Source organism: Pteropus medius, unplaced genomic scaffold (genome assembly GCF_902729225.1).
Source record: "Pteropus medius unplaced genomic scaffold, Ma_sr-lr_union100, whole genome shotgun sequence".
NCBI classification, from domain to species: domain Eukaryota; kingdom Metazoa; phylum Chordata; class Mammalia; order Chiroptera; family Pteropodidae; genus Pteropus; species Pteropus medius.
The window spans coordinates 9502668-9522316 of NW_024349798.1; the positions used below are offsets into that span (position 1 = coordinate 9502668).

General features: G+C 44.6%; 1 protein-coding gene across 2 annotated transcripts in view; it reads right to left on the reverse strand.

Annotated features, from left to right (window-relative positions):
- USP7 (ubiquitin specific peptidase 7) overlaps positions 1–19649 on the reverse strand; it is a 60761-nt gene that overhangs the window by 11149 nt on the left and 29963 nt on the right. For both annotated transcript variants that reach the window (XM_039885312.1, XM_039885313.1), the window contains exons 3-15: positions 16028–16226; positions 14084–14222; positions 13293–13381; positions 11039–11147; positions 10020–10150; positions 9482–9536; positions 8398–8478; positions 8211–8301; positions 5517–5599; positions 3373–3482; positions 1642–1798; positions 473–617; positions 34–164 (exon numbers count right to left, since the gene is read on the reverse strand). In XM_039885312.1, the coding sequence (XP_039741246.1) occupies positions 34–164; positions 473–617; positions 1642–1798; positions 3373–3482; positions 5517–5599; positions 8211–8301; positions 8398–8478; positions 9482–9536; positions 10020–10150; positions 11039–11147; positions 13293–13381; positions 14084–14222; positions 16028–16226 (1520 nt within the window). The remainder of the gene's footprint in view (positions 1–33; positions 165–472; positions 618–1641; positions 1799–3372; positions 3483–5516; positions 5600–8210; positions 8302–8397; positions 8479–9481; positions 9537–10019; positions 10151–11038; positions 11148–13292; positions 13382–14083; positions 14223–16027; positions 16227–19649) is intronic.

Sequence of the window (19649 nt, forward strand, 5' to 3'; positions counted from 1 at the left end):
GGCCCGTCCACCCAAGGGTCACGGGAGGCTGACCTGCACTTGCATGTAGAGATGGGCTTCCTGCCGCTCCTTCCGCTTCTGGGCCTCGATCCTTTTCTCCTCCTGTAGTCGCTCCACCAGTTGCTGAGGAATATCATGGTCGGTGACGGCTTGTAACACCTCACCTGCAGGACAAATGCATCTCTGTTCATCTCCATCAGATCCTACCTTCCCCTCCTTAGAAGGTCCCAATGTTACGGCATCATTAATACAGCAATCTAGCGACATGAAATTATCTGGTGCCATGAGTCTACATCAAAGCCCGCAAGCTCAATCCAGCCTGCTTCTAGATGCTGCGAATAAGGCAGGATAAGCAGAACATGTGTTTGGACGGGAGACACAGCTTAGGTCCACCGTACCACGGCCTAAAATACCATGGCAACGACTCATGGTACAACTGTAAAGCTCACACCGGAACGACACTTCTACTCACTCAGCTTCGACTCCCTGATATAAACCAGCATGTACGCGTTCGTGCAGTGCCGGACGGAGAGGTCGTCATCATGCCCCCCGTAGTTGTGCTCGATGGCTTCTTCTTTTGTACACCTCGACACCACGTCGTCATCAAATTTGCACCACTAGACAGGAGAGTAACAAGACGTCAGCTGAGAGCAAGTGCTCTGAGAAGCACGCAAACCATCAGGCAGTGGTTCTAAACCATGGCATCTGTGCTGGACTGGACTCTGCCTCGAGCATCCCTCTGATAAAACTCTCCAGTCCTTCTGCCTGCCTAGTTCTGTATTCTGGAGGAACTGCTAATATTCATCCATTGTCAATCTTTGTAATCTACTCAGCCCATTTTTAATTTAGGTTCAAACTACTAACGACACAACTCTTTACAGAATTGAGAAAACCATATAGAAAGCACCCAACTTGGCCAGTAAAACTGAAGTTTTATGGTGTGCTTAATAAATGGGACATTTTATCCTATCTCATGACATATTATCGCAATGAGTAAGGGCAGAGCTTGTGCAGTTACCTTCCAATCTCTTTGTCGCAGATCAAGTCATTTTAAATGGTACTCAACCCCATAGTTAAAGGTTCACACAGGTCTGTACTATGGGGGTTCCCTCAGTAAGTGCTAGGAGGGCTCAGTCTTTGCTCTGTTCCTCACCAGGCCTGTGCTCCTGACACTGACCCCAAGATCATCATCTGCTCTCTTCGGTGAAGATTATGTGATGAGGTCCATGTGACCCAGGGAAAGATGGAACATTCCACAGCGTGGACAGTGGGGCCTGTGGAATGCCATGCAATCAGCACTGCCTCCCTGCACGGGCCCAGGCCCTGGATAATCATTCCGCTGTTATTTGTAAGTGGAAAATGAGTGCCTCAAATTCTATGTAAAGGGATTCTGTAAAGTCCAACGTTCAATACTAACAAAGAGATACATACAGAAAGTATAATCGCCAACTGACTGTTCGCCTTTCAAGTATCAGCAGTTGACTCACATATTGGAACGCACAGATAAACCAGAGGCCAGGAAGGAATCCTTCGCTATCAAGGCCATCAGGTGGGAACAGGGAAAGGCGAAGGCTAAGCGTCAGTGTGAATCTCCTTCCCAAATAGCATCACATCCATCTCCGCCCCACGCCCAGCACTCACCTTGCCGTCCCCTTTGGGGTTTAGATAAACCACATAATGTCCACCATGATTATCTCCACTATGAACTAGGACTGCGTGAAGAATGTAATTTGCAGGGTCCTTAGGATCTGTTTTTTGCAAAAATTCATCAAGTGGTAACTGTTCAGGAAACTCGAACCTATTAAAAAAACATTTTAAAAGAAATCCAGGTTTCATTTACATGTAAAAATTTCACCTTCAGGCTTTTTTTATTGCTAGACCTTCTAATTTACTGGCTCATCTTTATTTGGAAAGGAGATGTGAACGTGACTTGGGAGGCCCCATCGACTACTTGAGGTGGCTCCCACCTGTTAAAACAAATTAACTGTTCATATATCAATATAAAATTTGAAGCTAAATATGAGAAAAATGCCTACGAGGCACTGAGACACCTCAATGGAATTTTAAATTTATGGAATTTTAAATTAAGGACATGACAACAGTCGGTCTTGTGATAAATGTACACTGTGACTTTCGTCGGATGTAAATGATTCCAAACATGCCGATGAATGATTCTGAAGGTGCAGCACTGTGGCCACTAAGGAAATTCTGCAGGTCTGAGAAACATGAAAGAATCAAATCTGGAGGAAGATGTGGAAAACAGACCGCCACCCTGTGACCTGTGGACATCCTGAACACGCCTGGCTCTTACGACACTGGCTCCAGAACATCTTAAGTGCACGGTCACCGGCAGCGCCGTCAGCAGGAAGGAGGCGGGGCGGGCGAGGACCACCTGCAGAGTGCTGCGGGACAGCACCTGAGCAGCGCCAGCCCCCGCTGCCCTGGGAATTCTGGCCCAGTGCTGCCAAATGTTCTGAATTGTTCTGAATTCCTAAAGGTGTCAGAAATCTGAGCCTTTATGTAAAATCATGTTGCTTTTTTAAAGATTAGCAACTTTTTCTAATAAAAATAGAAATAAAACCAAGATAAGGACCAAACGAAACCCATCAGCACGCTGGACTCAGTCTACAGACTGCCCGTCTGTGGCGTCCGGTGGAGACGGTTTCTAACATGGTCCACCGTAAAGGACAACAGTGGATGAGCAAACACCCAGCCAGGGCAGGTAATCTGACTGGGTCGAGTTTAAAGGGTGAATGCCCAACCTCCGCCGCCCTGTACAGAGCTGGTGCACAGACTAATCGGGATAAAACGTCTGCGTTCTAAACCACATAAAACAGCATGTGGTAGCGTTCTTGTATCTGGTATTTTAAAAACCTGAAAAACACCCGGCCCGGGGCGCACACACATCCCCCTAACTTCAGCATTTCTGAAACCTGTACCGCTGCAGATGTCAACACCAACTGAGAGCCTACGAAGTACTGGAGAATCCAATCTAAACACACACACAGTAACATCCAATTCTGCTGCACAGGTAACACCTATGCTGAGGTGACAGCGAGGCCTGTAAAGCAGGAGCATCCTCTCCTCATGGCCTTCGCTCGGCCGCCACGTGGAGGGGCGGGGGCTCCTTGAAAGGGAGACGCAGAAGGGGCCGCCTCAAAATCTAAAAGTGGAATTATCCCTTTAAAATTAGTTCCTGGACACCTAGGCAGAAGGGAGACCCTCAGCCACTCAGAGATGAGACTGAAAAAAAAAACAAAAAAAAACAAAAAAAAACCCAAAAACCCAAAAACTACACAAAGCACTGAGATTGATCCCCTAAAAATCCAGATGCTGGATAAATCTTAACTTCTACACCCCACTCCAGATTACCTGTCATTGATCTTGATATTTTGGTCCGTCTGAGGGTCATACATAAATCTCATCAGCTGCAGATGTAACACTGGTGGCAATGTTAGGAACTTCACCCCTTTCTCTGCTTCCTGAACGTTGGAAAAAGAAATGCAAAGTTAGTTCTCTGATACCTATTTCTTGATGCAACGAAAGCAACAGCATTTCAATAAGATTAAAATGCGCTGGGGACTTCTGGCGGGGGTCAGGTATCACTCTAGGCTGCCTTTGGAATTTCTTTAGATCTGCATCAGGTTTGTTGTTAAAATAATGCTGCACTGGCTTGCGTGTGAGAGACTTCCCCTTCTTCTGGATTATATTCTATCTCGACATCCAGCAGCAGGGAATAGGTAATTAAGGCTTAGTCACTTGCTGATGTATTATATAGTCATTAAATGCTATGAAAAATATAGAGAAACACGGAAAAATCACTAAACGGAAAAGCAGAAGACTATGACTACAACGAGGTCAGTTTAGGAGTGCTTATGGAACACCTGCACAGAACAAGTACAGACCAACACATTACAGGAGGGAGGATTCTCGGTGACTGGCTTCCTTGCCCTGGACTTTTATGATGTTTACTTAAAAACGGACATTCTGGAGCACAGTGTTTACTGCTCGATCCCACTTCTAAAGAATGTCTGAGTCACTATCAGCAAGGCTCTTTTACCACCAACACGACCGTTTCCCAGTTACTGCCAGGCTCTGTGCTACTGGACACCCCCCAACTTCCAAACACAGCCTTTCTGGAAGGACCTGGGACTCTGTAGCTCTCACACCTCCCTCCAGCTCTGCTCCACCTCAGCCGATTCTTTTTCTTCACTAATAAGCGTTTGCCAAACTCGACCACTACCAGACCATCGGCAGCCCTCAAGGCTGTATTTCCAACTCAGACCTTCCTTCTAAGCCGTACAGCTCATTTCAGCACCTGCTAGAGGACCTGGTGGCTGACAAGGTACTTCTATTTGGCAATGTTCTGTGATGTACATTAGCATATTTAAGAGGACAGGGCACGTGGAAAGAAAAACTCAAATCCCAGGAAGCGATACCACACGAAGGAATGGCACAGTTTTAATACAACTTGAAAGAATGACAAAAGAACTGTTTCTCCACCGCGGTCCATGGAGACTATGATTCTAAAATACCTACTGCTCACCCAGACCCCGAATAACTAGTGTGGATAAGGGCAATTCTTCTGGTTGATGAAGTAAGTATCTCCTAGCACATCCAGTTGCCTGTTTGGAGGGTGACTTTCTGAACTGCCACTTGGTGTCCTGACCAAGCAGAAGAGCAGATCTGTTGCCCGCTGAGAAATGGAACATTACTACCATGAATTATAAATTAGCAGGCTCGGTAGACACAGGATGATCTGAAAAATTATAAATCAGTTGAGCCAATGAGTCAAGGTTATGAGGATGCAACAGTCCTTGGATGGCTAGATCCATGAGGAGGCTGCAGATCACCCGCCATCCGGACCAACAGCCAGGAATTAGCCACAGTCCACATCCCTCTGTCCAACCACAGACTGGTCACTCGTTTACAACGCTCACTGCTCTGCCAGAGCCCAGAGTCCCCGAGGGGTGAGGAGGAAAACAAGGACACCCAGTGTCATGAACAAATAACAAAAAATACATTTCTCATTCTAGAATTTATTCTTAGAAAACTGTACCTCTGTCGCACGAAAAAGCAAAACATCACCAGCTGAAACCAGAGTCCACGTGATGAAGAAATTCTACTTGTAACTAGGAGCAACCGAGGAGAACCCCCTGCACCGACCCCGGTAAGGGAAAGAACAGAATGATGGATGAAATGGGAAAAAAAGTCTTCAAACACAGGGACAGAGCCTCAGGTGTGGTGGGGACAGTTCCACCTCAGATAAACACTGACGAACAAACTGTACTTCCGTTTCCTGCAGACACCTGCCCTACACTCTTCCCGTTAAATCCCACCAGCAACGCATCCAGAACTCTCTAAAACATTAACATCTGGGCTGAAAAACAAGATCCTTTTGAGTTCTTAATACCAGCAGCATATGAAACGGAACGACTTAAATTATTAGTTCACAATTAAGTAAAAGATATGCGAGTCAAGTGAAAAGCTACGACAGGACACTAGCACGAAGTTACCTGCAAGCCATGCTCCCCGGCGTCGTATTTGTTGTCACCGTCTAGTTGTTCTACTGCCACATAATCCACAAATGATTCAAATACTTTAAAGAGAGGGAAAAAAAAAAGTCAGCCAAAGTTACCAGTGAAGGTTTGCATGTAACAGCCAGCGCGGTACACTCAGGGACGCCAGGGAAGGGAAGTAATCGCGGCTGAGCGTTAGCCCTCAGCCTTGACCAGACTAGCTAAACGTGACCCAGCAAAGGCACGAACTCCAAGGACACTGATACGGTTTCCTAACGGTGTTACAAATGGTTACACAGAGTCATGTTTTAATAACTCGGACAAAGTCAAATAACACCGAAGTACAAACTGTGACCGAAACGTTTACTATAAAGCTATAGTTATTAAGACAGCGAAGAAAGAGAGCAGGAACGTGGAGCCTGGGGGGTGAAGGAAGTGGGGGAGGTTGGCAAAAAGGCACAAACTTCCAGATATAAGATGAATACGGTCGGATGACCTAGTGTAGAACATGGTGCCGACAGCTGATCACCAATAAAATGTGCTGAGAGTAGAACTTAAAGGTTCTCACCCCCTAAAAAGGAACATGTGATGTAATTAATGTGGTCGTTGACGAGGTGAAAGTCATCCTTTCACAAGGTACGTGTACATCGAATAATCGCGACATACACTTTAAACATCTTCTAATTCTCAATTAAGCCCCGTTGAGCTAAAAGGAAAAAAAAGGCCTCGTAGACTCTGCCCAAGGATGACCAACGGACCAGGAGCAGGTTTAGGACAGACTACACAAACAGGAACGGCTGACGGCTGACAAAGGCGCACAGCAGAGCAATGAGGGAAATGTGATGGGTCCACCTGGTATCCTCGTGGGGGGCAGGGGTGGAAATCAATCTTGATATCCTACCACATGCAAAAACTCCTACTCCAGATGGACTGTAGATAAACAGAAAAGGCAAAACAATAACAGAGAAGAGACTCTGACTTCAGGGCAGATGTTCTTAGGACACAGAAAGCAAGGACTGATACGCCAAAATTATGAGATTGTTAAACAAACGGCAACATTAAAAGAGGAGGCAAGCCCCACACCGGGGGACGGTCTCAGCGACCCACCCAGAACGAGCGTCTGGAAACAGGCGGCACTTCTCCTGCTCTGGTTGTGAGGGGCTCACAGGAGCCAGACTTCCTCTCCTGCACTGACAGGTGAGACACTGGACCCCACAGGGAACACTGAGATCCAGACAGGAGGTGATGCAGGGCCATGACCTTGGACAGGGCCCTTCAAAGGCCCCTGCTACTATGTAGTTTCTGGGCTGCGGCACAGGGAAGAGAAGCCCAAACAGGGCCCTGAGTGTCCCCGAGAGTGAGGAGACAGCTGCGAGAACACGAGGGGCCCAAGGCAGCTCAGACCCTTAGGACAGAGTGCCCGGCAGGAGAAAGCGGCACAGGCAGAGCCCCGGCGACCGCCAGAGGGACGAACCACTGAAAGCATGGGGAGAGGGTCCCCGAGTTCATACCAGCCTGAGAAGAGTCCGTGCTCTCTCCAGCTACAGCGGAAAAGCCTCATAAGACATGGGACTTGAGGCTGGATAAAAACTCAGAAAGGTGCTGCCTCAGCTGTAGAAACAAATTAGCCCTGAACTGTAAACTGTCGTGCTCCCACCTGACAAAACTCAGAAGTAAAGCCTCAAAAGAACCAAACTACTTCCAAGTAACTTAACTATGACCCAGAACAAGAGTTAAGAATATCCAACACTCAAGATAAAAATCACAATGGCTGACACCCAAAATAAAAGATTACTAGACACGCAATGAAGCTGGAAAATACAGCCCGTGGTAAAGACAAAGGTGAATCGACAGAAACAGATCTAGATATCTCACGGGTGACAGAATTTACAGACAAGGATGTTATTATTTACTGTATTCCATCATGTTCAGAAAGCTATCCAAATTGTCAATAAGCATCTGACCACCCCACTGACCTCCAGGGAAATGCAAATTTAAACCAAGACAGCACCATACTGCCACCAAAATGCTCACAGTCTGATAACTCACACATTGCTAGGGGACAGAAACTGATAAACTGCTTTGGGACACTTGCTGGCTTTATCTATTAAGCTGACCATGTGTATCCCCTGTGAGCCAGCAATTCCACTCAGCATAAATGCAAATGCATGTGCACCAGAGATAGGCACAAGACAGGTCGGTGAGCTTACGCCCAATAACCTCACACTGAAAATAAGCGAAGTATTTATCAAGGAAAAAAAGATGGTTTCAAAACTCTTGTGGTATATTCCTAATGTGAAATACTCTAAGTCAATGAAAATGATCAAATTATTGCTACTTGCAATATAGGTGAATTGCACATAATGCTGAGCAAAATAGAGACTACATCCTACATGAATATTAACAACATGCAGATATAACCTAGAATAGGATGTTAGGAGCCTAAATAGGAGTTCCCTCCAAGGGAGAGGCAGTGACTGAAAGGGCTGAGGCAAGGCTGGGTGTGCCAGAAAATATTCTGTTTCTTGACACCAGTGGGTCACAAGCCTGTGTTCACTCAGTTAGCTGTATACTCATCATTTTGGTGGTTTTCTGTGTATGCTACATTTTAATAAAAAGCACTTGTGTAAATGAAGAATTACCACAAAAGAAATTATCAGGTCATCAAGCCCCTGTGTGCACAGCACTTACTGTTTTTCTTTCCTTTTATGCTTAGCTGGATATCATAATAATCTTCTCTTCTATCGGATCGATAGTCCACCTCTTTACACTGGATATAGGACTGCAAACGAGGAAAACACGGTGCAAGTATCAATTGGCAAAATGTTCACATTTTAAAATCTTCTAAAATTGTTCTTTAAAACTGGTAATCACATACCACCATTTTGCCTCTGAATAATTTAGGTATGGTGCCTTCTACACACGTGCCTTTCATCTTATTTTCCACATTATCGAGCAACTGGAAGAGAAAGTTCTAGCTTTAAGAAAATGTTATGCTTAATTAACATACAGTAATTTGCAACTTGACTAGGGAATTTCAACAGTCAAAGAAATTCTAGACTATGAATATTATGACCTTTGGCATGCAATTATCAAAAACATACAAAATTCTTCTTCCTTGGTCGGCTATTTACAAAAATATCTACATGCAACAGTTGAGATTAACCCTCTACACAGCCTTTGGAATGAATTAGTAATCTGGAGTGCCTTTAGAAGCATGTTTTATATTCGTTTTACCTCTGTGGAAAAGCATGTAAATTGAGCACTAAACTTAACTCGTATTGGTCCACACCAAGAGATTAATGAGGTTGAGCCTGTCAACAGGATTGACTGGTTTGTCCATGGATATTTAATGAACTGGATTCAATCCAGCTACTGCTGCAAAAAAGAAAACACACCTTGCCCAGCCAATCACCTTGAACAGCCATTTCATGTTGTGTGTGTATGTGTGTGTGCACATCTTTCATCAGAACTGGAGGATGGGGATCTGCTTGCTAGTGGCTACGGCTGCTTTGGGGAGAACCACCCACACGGAGGTCCGCTTCACTGGGGACTTCTGAACAAGGAGGGGCCTGGATGCTGCAGACCCTAACAGGAGTTAGGTCTCTAAAGTGAAGCAGGGTAATCAGGACGGCTCCTCGAGCCAACCTGTTGTGTCTTCGATTAGTAACTCAAGCAGAGGTGCCAATTTAACACCTTAAACGTATACTACCTACTACCCCTGCAATTCAAGTCTCCCCTCACACTTCCCTCTCAAATAACAATTTTTTTCATTCTTTCTGGCTCTTAAAACTATAGAGATGCTGCTTATTTCTTCTAGCCTAGTTTTGGTCCTGAGCAAAGATGGGCATATCTGAATTACAGTGACGTGAAGTAGGCCTGAGGCTTTACTTGGTAACGACTTCTGGCAGTGCTTCAGAATATCAGATGTCAGCAGTATACAATTATGGCTTAAAACTTACCACTCGACATAGCTCTTGAACGTCGTGTTGCATGAAGCTATCTAAAGTTTCCCACCTTGGGAGAGAGATAAAATGAACATTTACATCGAAACTTCCAAATTTCAAATAAATGAACAAGCACTTTACTTACGTTAAAAAGACTAAATGGTATAATGGGCCATCATTCTTAAATGCATTTCTGACCAGATTTTGGGGGTTATAATTCAAAGATAAATAGAACTTTATCACGACATCCAAATGTTCACAACTTCATCTTATTCTAAACGACTTACTGCAAGGGGAGGTTGTGTTTGCAGTAAGTGTACGCACGTTTAAATACTATTTACATCCCTTTCTTGACAGGTAAAGCTTTAAGTGGTGAATTATTTCTCAAGGAATTCTAAAATCAAGCTGCTATTGCCAAAGAGGTCGAACACAATTCAACGATAAAAACTCTCTGTCAAAAGCAAATGCCTGTACTACGCTGATCGTGCTCCTTCCAGCCGCTCATTCATCCTTCAGCGAAAGCAGAACGGGAGGGCGGACTTCCCATACATACCCGAAGGACTTCGTTAGCTTTTTTGTTCCTACGGGCTTATCACTGTGCTGTAGTTCGTAGAACACTCTCTGTAATGCTAAAGGGACGCTTTTGGATGAATCATCGCCCTCCGTTGGCATCATGTACACAGCCTAAAAGAATTGATTCAGAAATAAAAATGGAATTTGATGTGAAAGTATCATTTCAGGTATCTCAATGGTCGAGACTTTTAATTATTCCCCAAATAGTTCAGAAAGTTTTTTTTAAATCATGAAAGTCTTTTGAAACAATCTAGAAGATACAAGAAGGCAAAAAAGCATTTTAAAAACTACCCATAGCTCACCATCCAGAGAGAACACACACCACTTTTATCCTTCTTGAAGCAACATTTTCGAACTTAACACTACTTGTGAACGACAGCTTTGCTGAAACTTAAAAGGCTCCTGAAGCTATCCACATCCAGCTCCCCCGGGACATAACGGGACATAACGCCCTCGCGGCATTGACGCCGTCTAGGACCAGTGCGAATGGGACAGGAGAGAGGGAGGCAGCCAGAGGCCCCACCACCAGGAGTCGGCACTAACTGTGCTGGCTCAGACGACGTTCCTAAAATACACATGACTCTCCTCCATTAGATTCCAGCAAGGTCTCGTCTTTTTTTTTTTTTTTGCTATGAAAATAAGTTTTATCTATAATAAGTGAAAATTAGACTTTGTAGCCAATAGTTTTCCAACTCATCAATTTTGACAAAACTTTTCAAATGTTACTAATGGCTTTCAAATTTAAAACAAACCTTTACCGTTTCTAGCTCAGAGTTAGGATATTCGCTGTAGTGAACGTTTGATGACCCCAGTTAGTTTTAAAGTGTCTGAACACTGAGGAATAAAGAAATGCACAGGCATAAAACAGGGGCCCTGGAGAAAGCACGGAGGTCCAGGAAGGAGACAAAGCAAAGTCTGGCAGAGGACTTTGCTTGTTCCCTAACACTTGAGAGAAAAGGGCAGGTGGAAGATTGAGGGAGAGAAAGACCATCCATTTACCTTTCGTAGTTGATTTGTGAAAAATAAAGTCTGCAGCAGGCTGTTCATGTAACAAGTCGCTCCCTGATTCTTTAAACCGACATAGCCCGTGTGCTTCTTTGAATCCCACCTACAAGATCAGTTTGAGGTTGAGGGAAAAACGCATAGGATGCCTCCTTGCTTCTACAATGTGCAGGGGCGACTCGACTAGATGTCAGCAGCGGTGGCCGACTTTTCACTACTTCCCACCATCTGGACACAGGCATGAAAGCCAAGCGCCCCTCTGAGTTCATAACTCACGGCCAGGCCCACAGGACATGAAGGCCATGGGTTCTCAGCACACGGGTCCCTTCAGTGGTCACCGATTCTATCCGCCCCAGTGCACGGGCCTGTGCAAACTCCACTCCAGCACTCGAGAAGCAGCTTACACACTGCTGACAGCAGACGGCCATCAGCCACCACGATCAGCACTCGCACATTCGATTAAAGTAGCTATGTTTATATGAATTGACTCCTGGTGGAGTCCTATTACGTACACATTAGGTCACATGTAGTCAGCAAGAAACGGAAGCAGATGAAATCCCCCTTTCCTGCAGCCACACACACAGGAAGACAAACGTGCACTGGCAAATTTGGTGCAGACTTCTAAACCCCTAAGGGCCTCTTAGTCCTCGAGTCGTGTGGAGGTTGGTTAGGAGAAAAGGTGGACTTTCTCAGAGTTGACAGGCCCCACTGACCACCCCCCCACACCAAGTAATAACAGGAGGCTAAAGAGAATGCCACTTCAAAGCAGAACAGTCCTCCCCACTCCATTCCCGTCTCCCTCTGCATACAATGCAAAGACACGAACAAGCAGGACTGCCGCCAGCATGACCAATCACACAGGGGACATTATTGTGAGGTCAAGGTCCACAATACTGATTCCGGGAGTCAGTCAGTCCACGGCCTTGCAAACACACTCACGTGTGCCCAATGGCCCTGGTTAAAAATGCTCACGTGTGTGAAAATTTCAAACTTGACAAGAAAATCTAAGAAACCTAAATCACTGATGATTATTTTTAAAACTATCATAAAGATTTAGGTGATAATGGTTGAATAGGTTTCAACAAGTGAGACTGAACCAAGCAATGTTTTGATTGGTAAGGCTGAAAAACTCAACCTACTTGTTTAGTCAAGAGACATAGGGGAAGGTTTTAAAAATGAAGGAAATAAAAAAAAAAAAGCACAAAATATTTAATGTGAAATACCTTGTTTTCGCGCCCCCACTTTGATATGTGAATACAACTCAAGTGTATGCTTTGAAAAGTTTACTCAAGAAAAGCCTGATTCCTCCTGTACAGCCCAATTAACATAAAAACTAACAAATTTTGCTTTTTAAAAAAATTCCTAGTGGCACACCCCATTCCCGACACACCAGCCAGGACCCGGACTAAGCAAGAGGTCCTTCGTGGCCAGCCCACTGCTCCCTTGCCTGACAGCAGGGCCACATGGAAACAAAACACCGTGGGCGAGAGGCCGCCGCTGAGCTTCCTAGACAGAACGTGTCTGTTTCAGCCCTGGGCCTTAGAAAGCTTGCTGGTCTTCTATAACCCGACGCCAGCTTACCACCCCAGCCTTCGGCTCCACTCTTCACAGTTTCCCGAGGTGCTGCCCCAGCCCACACTCTCCTGCTTGTGCCACTGTCCCTGTCGTTCTCCCTACCCCCGATTCCACCGTCCTTCCTCACCAGCCAATAACCAATACATCCTTTAAGGCCGAAACTTCCTCTTGCACACAGACCTCTCCAAACCAGTGATGGAGCATCTGCTCGCAGGCCTTCCTCTAAGCTCTGGTGTACCCCACTCACTACTTCACCCCCTCAGTGGTTCTGCCGTCAGCACACACTGAGCCACCCCAGAACTTCACAACCCTGCCCTCCTTCACAAAAGAAACAGAGCCGCTCCGGCTGTAGCCATGTACGTACTGGTCTCACTCCTTTACCCAACCAGCCTGTACGTTCTGTCAATGAGACAGACACCCAACGCTGTCTCACTGACCATAATCATGTTCCTACTGCATAGCAGGGCCCGGCATACAGAAACTGCTCAACAAATCTGCTAAACAAAGCAGTGGATGTGAGGCTGGTACACACGTCTGTGTGTTCTGTGTGTGCGCCGAGGGGCGAGCACACAGAAGGTGCTTATCTGTGGAATATATGCATCTGTTGATATGCAAATGCTCTCACTACAGCACAAAAAAACATTTCTTAACAGCACCCCACTTAAGAAAAACTTACGCAACTCCATGGGGAGCATCCGCTTGTACAAAGACTTCGAAAGTCACTTTGTCATCATCTATAAATCCTTTCTCAGGATCCGTCACTTCCTATAAAAAATAAGAATATCCAACTTGCGTAAGAACACACGAATGCTCACTTCATTCCAAAGAGACAATTACCCTAGTACTTAATAGATTAAAATACTACTTTTTTAAGCACTCAGATTGTGCCTTCTGGTTTCGCAGTGTTTTGGTTGCTTTAAGCAGTGTTCCTGTAACACAATCCTGTTTCCTCTAGGGGGCATGCCGGAGGCACTGGGGCATGGCACCACACCACAGAAATGGAGGAACCAGCGTCTGCTCATCAGCTAGGCTCAGGAGGTCCCAGGTCCCAGAGAACTCATGCTAGAGAACTGAGCAGGGCGTTAGGACTGTTCCACTAGTTTCTACCTCTGCAAAAGGCAGCCAGAATGAACGAACTTGAGAATTAATGAAGTCCCATGAAACCACCCATCACTATGCCTGACTCGGGAAGGGCCCCAATAGGTATTATTTCTTTTAAAGAAAATTTAGCCTATCAGGAAAGCTACTGACCACCTTATGATGTTTGACAAAAAGTTGAGATTTGAGTCCTATTAGCTGCTAAAAATCTCAGCTGGGAAACTGGAGAAAACATATTTTCATAAATACTTGATCAACTTCTAAAACAAATATTCTGATCCGAAGGATCCGAAGGATCCGAAGAATAAAAGACTTAGGGCGACACAGAATGATGCTCAGATTACTCAGTCTAAATCCACTGTTACTTACACTCCAGGCCATAAAATTGGAAAATCCCCAATCATTTTCTTTATGGAAGAACAAGTGACTAATACGACGACTGAATGACTTCTCGTCATCTCTGTAATTTATTATCTTCAGCACTGCTTGTGCATGACAAGACCACGACCTGTTTAAAGAAAATAATCTAAGCCTTAGTTGACATATTTCACTGATGTTTACACATTTTTAAAAACAAAGCAACAAAAATTCCCATGTTTTAAATTTATTTTTTAAGGGGTGAGGGAACATAGCTACCTTTAGTGGAAAAAGACACTAAAAGGGTTTGGAAATGCCTCCATGTAGTGATTAAAATCATTATTTTATTTTTTAACTTTTAAAAAGTTTAACTCAAGTGTTTTATTGCTATCTCTAAAATACATGTTTTAGATTCTATAAGAGACTATAGCTTTTTGGTCAGATAATAGTTCTAGTATCTAATACGGACATTCTTTGAAAATAATAGAGAAAAAGTGATGATGTTATTTTTTTAGATGAACAGACTTAAAATTCTAGGTTCTACTACTATTCAATGTGTCACTTCTAAGCACCACTCCCGCACCCTATAGCTTCTGTGGCTCCCAAGTTCCCAAAAGTACCGTTTCGCCAGCCTTCGGGTGGGCTGCATGGGGGCAGTGGGGATTCCCTGAGAAACTCTGAGCATGGGTGCCGACCACAACCACAAGAGAAATGACCACAGATGCAGTCACATCTGGGACAGTCCACAAAGGGCCTCTGGATCCGTGCTCAAAAACCAGGAAGGTACACGACTTCAGCAGTCCGCCAAAGAGCTTCCAGGGAAAGCAGAGCTTATAAAGGGATGTCACAGCTGAAACCAAACGCCCGGAGGAGCAGTGCCATTCCCCTCGGCACTTCCACTCATCAGGGTTCTTCAGGCTGGATGTGGAGGGCTCACTGTTTTCCTAAACTACTGTTCAGGCTAAAGTTGTCCGTTAGACTAGAATCTAGCCCATGTACTCATCGGATCAGGTCATCATGTGAACACAGGAAGAAAAATTTTAACCTATATCCAGAGGCCCTGGGTGCACCATAAAATGGGCTTGGCACTTAAAATATTCAAGAAAAATGAACCACACTGTATTCCCTGGAGCTCTGACAGACCATCTAGAGCCAGTGCCCTATGGGGAACAACCTTCTCTGAGGGCACCAAAGGGCCACAGCCTGGAGGTGGCGGGGACACTAGACAGCCATGGTCCAAAGGAAGCAACTTGGGGACAAAGAGACCCAGAATTCCTTCAAACAATGTCTTCGACCAGTGTCTGATAAACCATGAATGGTGACAGATTTTAATTAAAGGGAAGAGCCAAACCTTTAGGATCGAATCAACAGGCAGAAACCATGACCTCTAATTTTTTTTTTTTTAATCTTTAGTTTCATCTTAATAGAGGGACCACTAAGACTTTTCTCAATTTTAAGACTTTTTATATTGTACCTTTCCCCCCACCTAAAATAAAATAAGCCAAACAGCCCAAGTTGTAAAAGCCTGGAAGAATGTTTTATTGTGAATTTTCTGAATAACCCACAGGAGCTGATTAACACACCATGAGGAGGAGGTCGGCCTGAGAATTTTCCTTAACTACAATTTTCACCTCAGGCAGTTACCAGGGTACAGGAATTATGGCTGGTAATCCAGCAGCCAGCCAGTCCCCTGGGCTGGTAGATTCTAACACGTGAAGTTTAGTTAGTTACTTATAAGAAAAATACAGTTTCTCTAGTTTGGTTATAACACCTACCAGTGAGTTTTAAAGAGGGAAATGTATTTAATTTGAAATCAAAGGGCTATATACAGGTATCAAGGAAATATTTTTTTTAAAAGTTCAAAATTCAAAAAGAATTAGGCCGATCAAATTTGGCTTCCAGTAATGTATTACAACCATCTGTGGATTTGTAATTGCATCATTTAAACTGTCTTACGTGGAATCAGATTCAGCATTGCACTGGAGAAAGAATCCTACGCTTTTTTGGTGTGGTCTGTCTGGATAAAAGCGTGGCATCACCATAATCTTCCATGGCAGATTTCGCACAAAACACGGAGGGCTAAGGACCGACTCACTCAGTCTGCTGAAGCGCTCGACAGTGAACTGAAAGGTTGCCTCGGAGCGCCAACTCGTGTCTGCAAGAAAACACAATGTCAACCAGAGCCCGAGCACAGTGAAACAAACAGTCCTGAAAACATCTACCAGCGGGATAAAGCTAGTCCACACAACCGCCACCTAACTGCTAAGGCCTAGCTCTCCAGGAAGTGACAGTATCCTTTCCAGTCTGTTAATAACCCAAAACAGCGAGATGACAGTTTGTGTGCGTGAAATCCTAACTCAGAGGGTAACACACACCTGCCTTCCCTAGATTCAGAACTTCAGTGTGATAAGAGCATCTATTCTACTCTATCTTAATCCCCGAGTAAGCCTTGGTGCGGGGACAGGGCTCACGGTGGCAGAGGGCGAGGGGGTGCTGGGCTGGCACACAGGGCCTTCGGGGCAGTGGGAACGGCCATTCCCAAGGAAGCGCAGCACTGTTTAGAAACAAAAAGACTGCTAAGAAGTTAGCCTAAAAATAAACGTTAACTTCATTAGTTCAGAATTTTTGTGAAACACCAGCCTGGACTCTCTAGGTGGAGTAACTTAAAAAAAAAAAAAAAAAAAAAAAAAACGAAACTGGCATCTGAAGGCCAATTTAAGGCATTATGCTGTCCTCTGATACTGCGCAGTGCTGAAACACTGTCTCTCAGTAGACCTTCAACCAAAGTCACACTGTACAATTCCACCTTTTCCTGATGGTGGCTATTCATTTACAAGTGACACAGGCTGCCGATTAGCTGTGACAAACCCAGCAGTGTCCATGTTGATGCTTCTCAGACTCCTCTCATGAAGGAGCGGCCCTCCCAAGGCCACCCGCCAATATGTCATGGCCAGCACTTTTATAGAACATCATTAAAACTGCCGCGGCAAGGCACACGTTTCTAGATGCTTTCTCTCACTTTCTGCGCCTGTCTTGTTGCAGGCCGGGGACAGCTCACAGCCGCGCCAGGGGACCAAGGGCCCCACTTTGAGGAGACACAGTTGGTCTACAGAACAGGAGCCTAGAGAGCTTTTTCCGGTTTAGAATCAGGTGCTACTTTGACACCCCTGTGCCCCAGGCTCCCGAAGCACCAAACAAGACAGAAGGCCTGGGGGAAGAACATGTTAGGGGCACACTCCCTTCCCCCATCAGTCTCCAAGCTTCACTGCGACAGCAGAGTGCTTGGGACGCAGACTTCTCAGTGTGCATAAACTGCTTAACTGGTGACTAATTGAATTTGTTCTTAAGAAAACATGTCCATCAGTCCTCATGAGAGGGTAATTCTTTACCAAAGAAGTAAAAACCAAATAGATGTGTGACAGCGTTTTCACCTTCTTTTAAAGACTCTTGCTTCATCCCTCATTTGTTTTCCTACATGTAACCCTGCTCAGCGGTCCACAGAGTCCCCTCTGGAAGGAGAGAGCTGAGCAGGGGGAGTCACATCTGAGAGGTGCATTCGTCTGCATTTGAGTCTCTTTCAGTGGCAGGCAACTCTAATCCCTTTGAGAGATAATAAAAGTCCACTGAAAAGGCAAGAAACTTGCTGAGAGAATGGTGTCTAGAATGGCTTAGGAGAAAAGCGGACCACTTTTCCACAGACACACAGATCACATCTGAGCAGCATTTAAATCCCGCAAGCAGCCATTACTCAATTTCTGCCTTACAGATGAGGAAACTGGGGCTCCCTGTCACTAAATAGCTTGTCTTATCCAAAGTGTCTTATCCAAGGTATTTTACAAAGTAACCAGAGGACGTTTCGACACCCGAGATTCGTGAACACTAAGCAGTGACCCTGCCTGATTTGGAGGATGCCATTCCAGCATTTGGCTTAACACTCCACAAAACACAGACCCCAATAAAACCGGCCTGCTTTACAGTAACCCCAAGAACTGAAAAAAAGCAAAGGAGAAATCACCGCTGGACATTCAGTCCTTGGGGCCTAGAGAATCCAAAGCTGCAGCTACCACCTCTCTCCTAACACCCCTATTTTTATTTTGTTTTCACAGACAACTTAACTCTTTGTAGGCTTAGATTTTTATATAGACGAAAACTGATACATCTTATAAATGCTTTCCTGTTCTTCTACTCCACACTTTTGTCCAATTCCCGAATTAACCGTGAAATATTAAATAGGACCAAACGTCGGCAGAGTCAGCGTGGCACTGAGTCCAGAGATGGCAGGCCCATCAGAGGCAGAGAGGCTGGGCGCCCCGAGCCTGGCACCATCGCGGCTCACGGCGCTCCGTTCACACTCGTGGATTTATGCATCGATGTGAGAGTCTGCCTCACATTCAAGGTACATCCTCAGAACAGACGTATCATCCAAACACACTAATCAGGAAGTTTAACATGAGACTGCATGTGAACAGAATCTCACCCTACGGCTGGAAATTCTGTACACTAATTGGTTAATTATATTAAATATCAAAAGATTAATTATATTAAATACCAAAAAAGGAGGGGAGGAGGGGCAACTTGAAACCCATCTTTGGCAGATAAAGCATCTGATATGCCCCTATGTGGAACAAATCTTTGCCCAAAAATATGGGTGAAAAGTACTCAGGGGTCCTATGTATTATTTTTACAACTTCCTCTGTGTCTATAATTACTTCAAAATTAAAAATGGTTTAGAAAGCGGTATACCTAGGATTATACTTGCAGTATTAGTATTTCATCCAAATAAAGACTCTAACCTACCCTATGCCACAGCATCTATTTCATTACTCCATGCATCTTTTTATTGTAAATGACAGGACGATAAGCTTGTGTTAACTGCTGTCATCACACAGTCTGTCAGAAAACTTGATAACCTGCTACCTTCCCACCCTGCCCCGAGAGCAGCGGCAGGTCTCACATGGTCAGCTACCACGTGTCCAGTCTTAAAACGATCTTCTCTTCCCAGGGCAGAGAACGATGTACCAGCCTGTGTTTCAGTTGAATGAAAAAGCATACTTCTGGTTTATAATCAGAAAGGTTAGCCTGAAGTTTTCCCAAATGGTGCTCTTGCAGTAATTTTAATCAAACACCAATCATTCATTCTAATTCAAGTCTTTGCAAGGCCTAGTTAATTTCCAAGAAATTACTTCTGTTTCATGGGCACCACTGACGTTTACCTAGATCCATCTAGGTTGGCAGAGACTGCTTGTTCTAAAACTTCTTGTGGTCATCTCAGGAAAAACTGAGTTAAGAAAGTAAAATCGAAGTAGAGTAAGATGATACAACTAGAAAATGATTCTGATACTTGCCCATAATTCTATGTTAAGAGAATTTGTAAATGTACTCCACTTCACTAAACATTTTTCTAATCTGCTGTTAGATATTTAACTTCTGTGTAAGAAATCTACCTTACTAAGCCCTCTGCGCACTCAAGGCACTGTTCACTGAAATCCAGTGTTTTCCAGATTAAGATGTTAAAAAGAGATTCAGGAAAAAGGGGTTCTAAAGTTCAGAGTCTTGGGGAATCATTAACAAAAAGCCT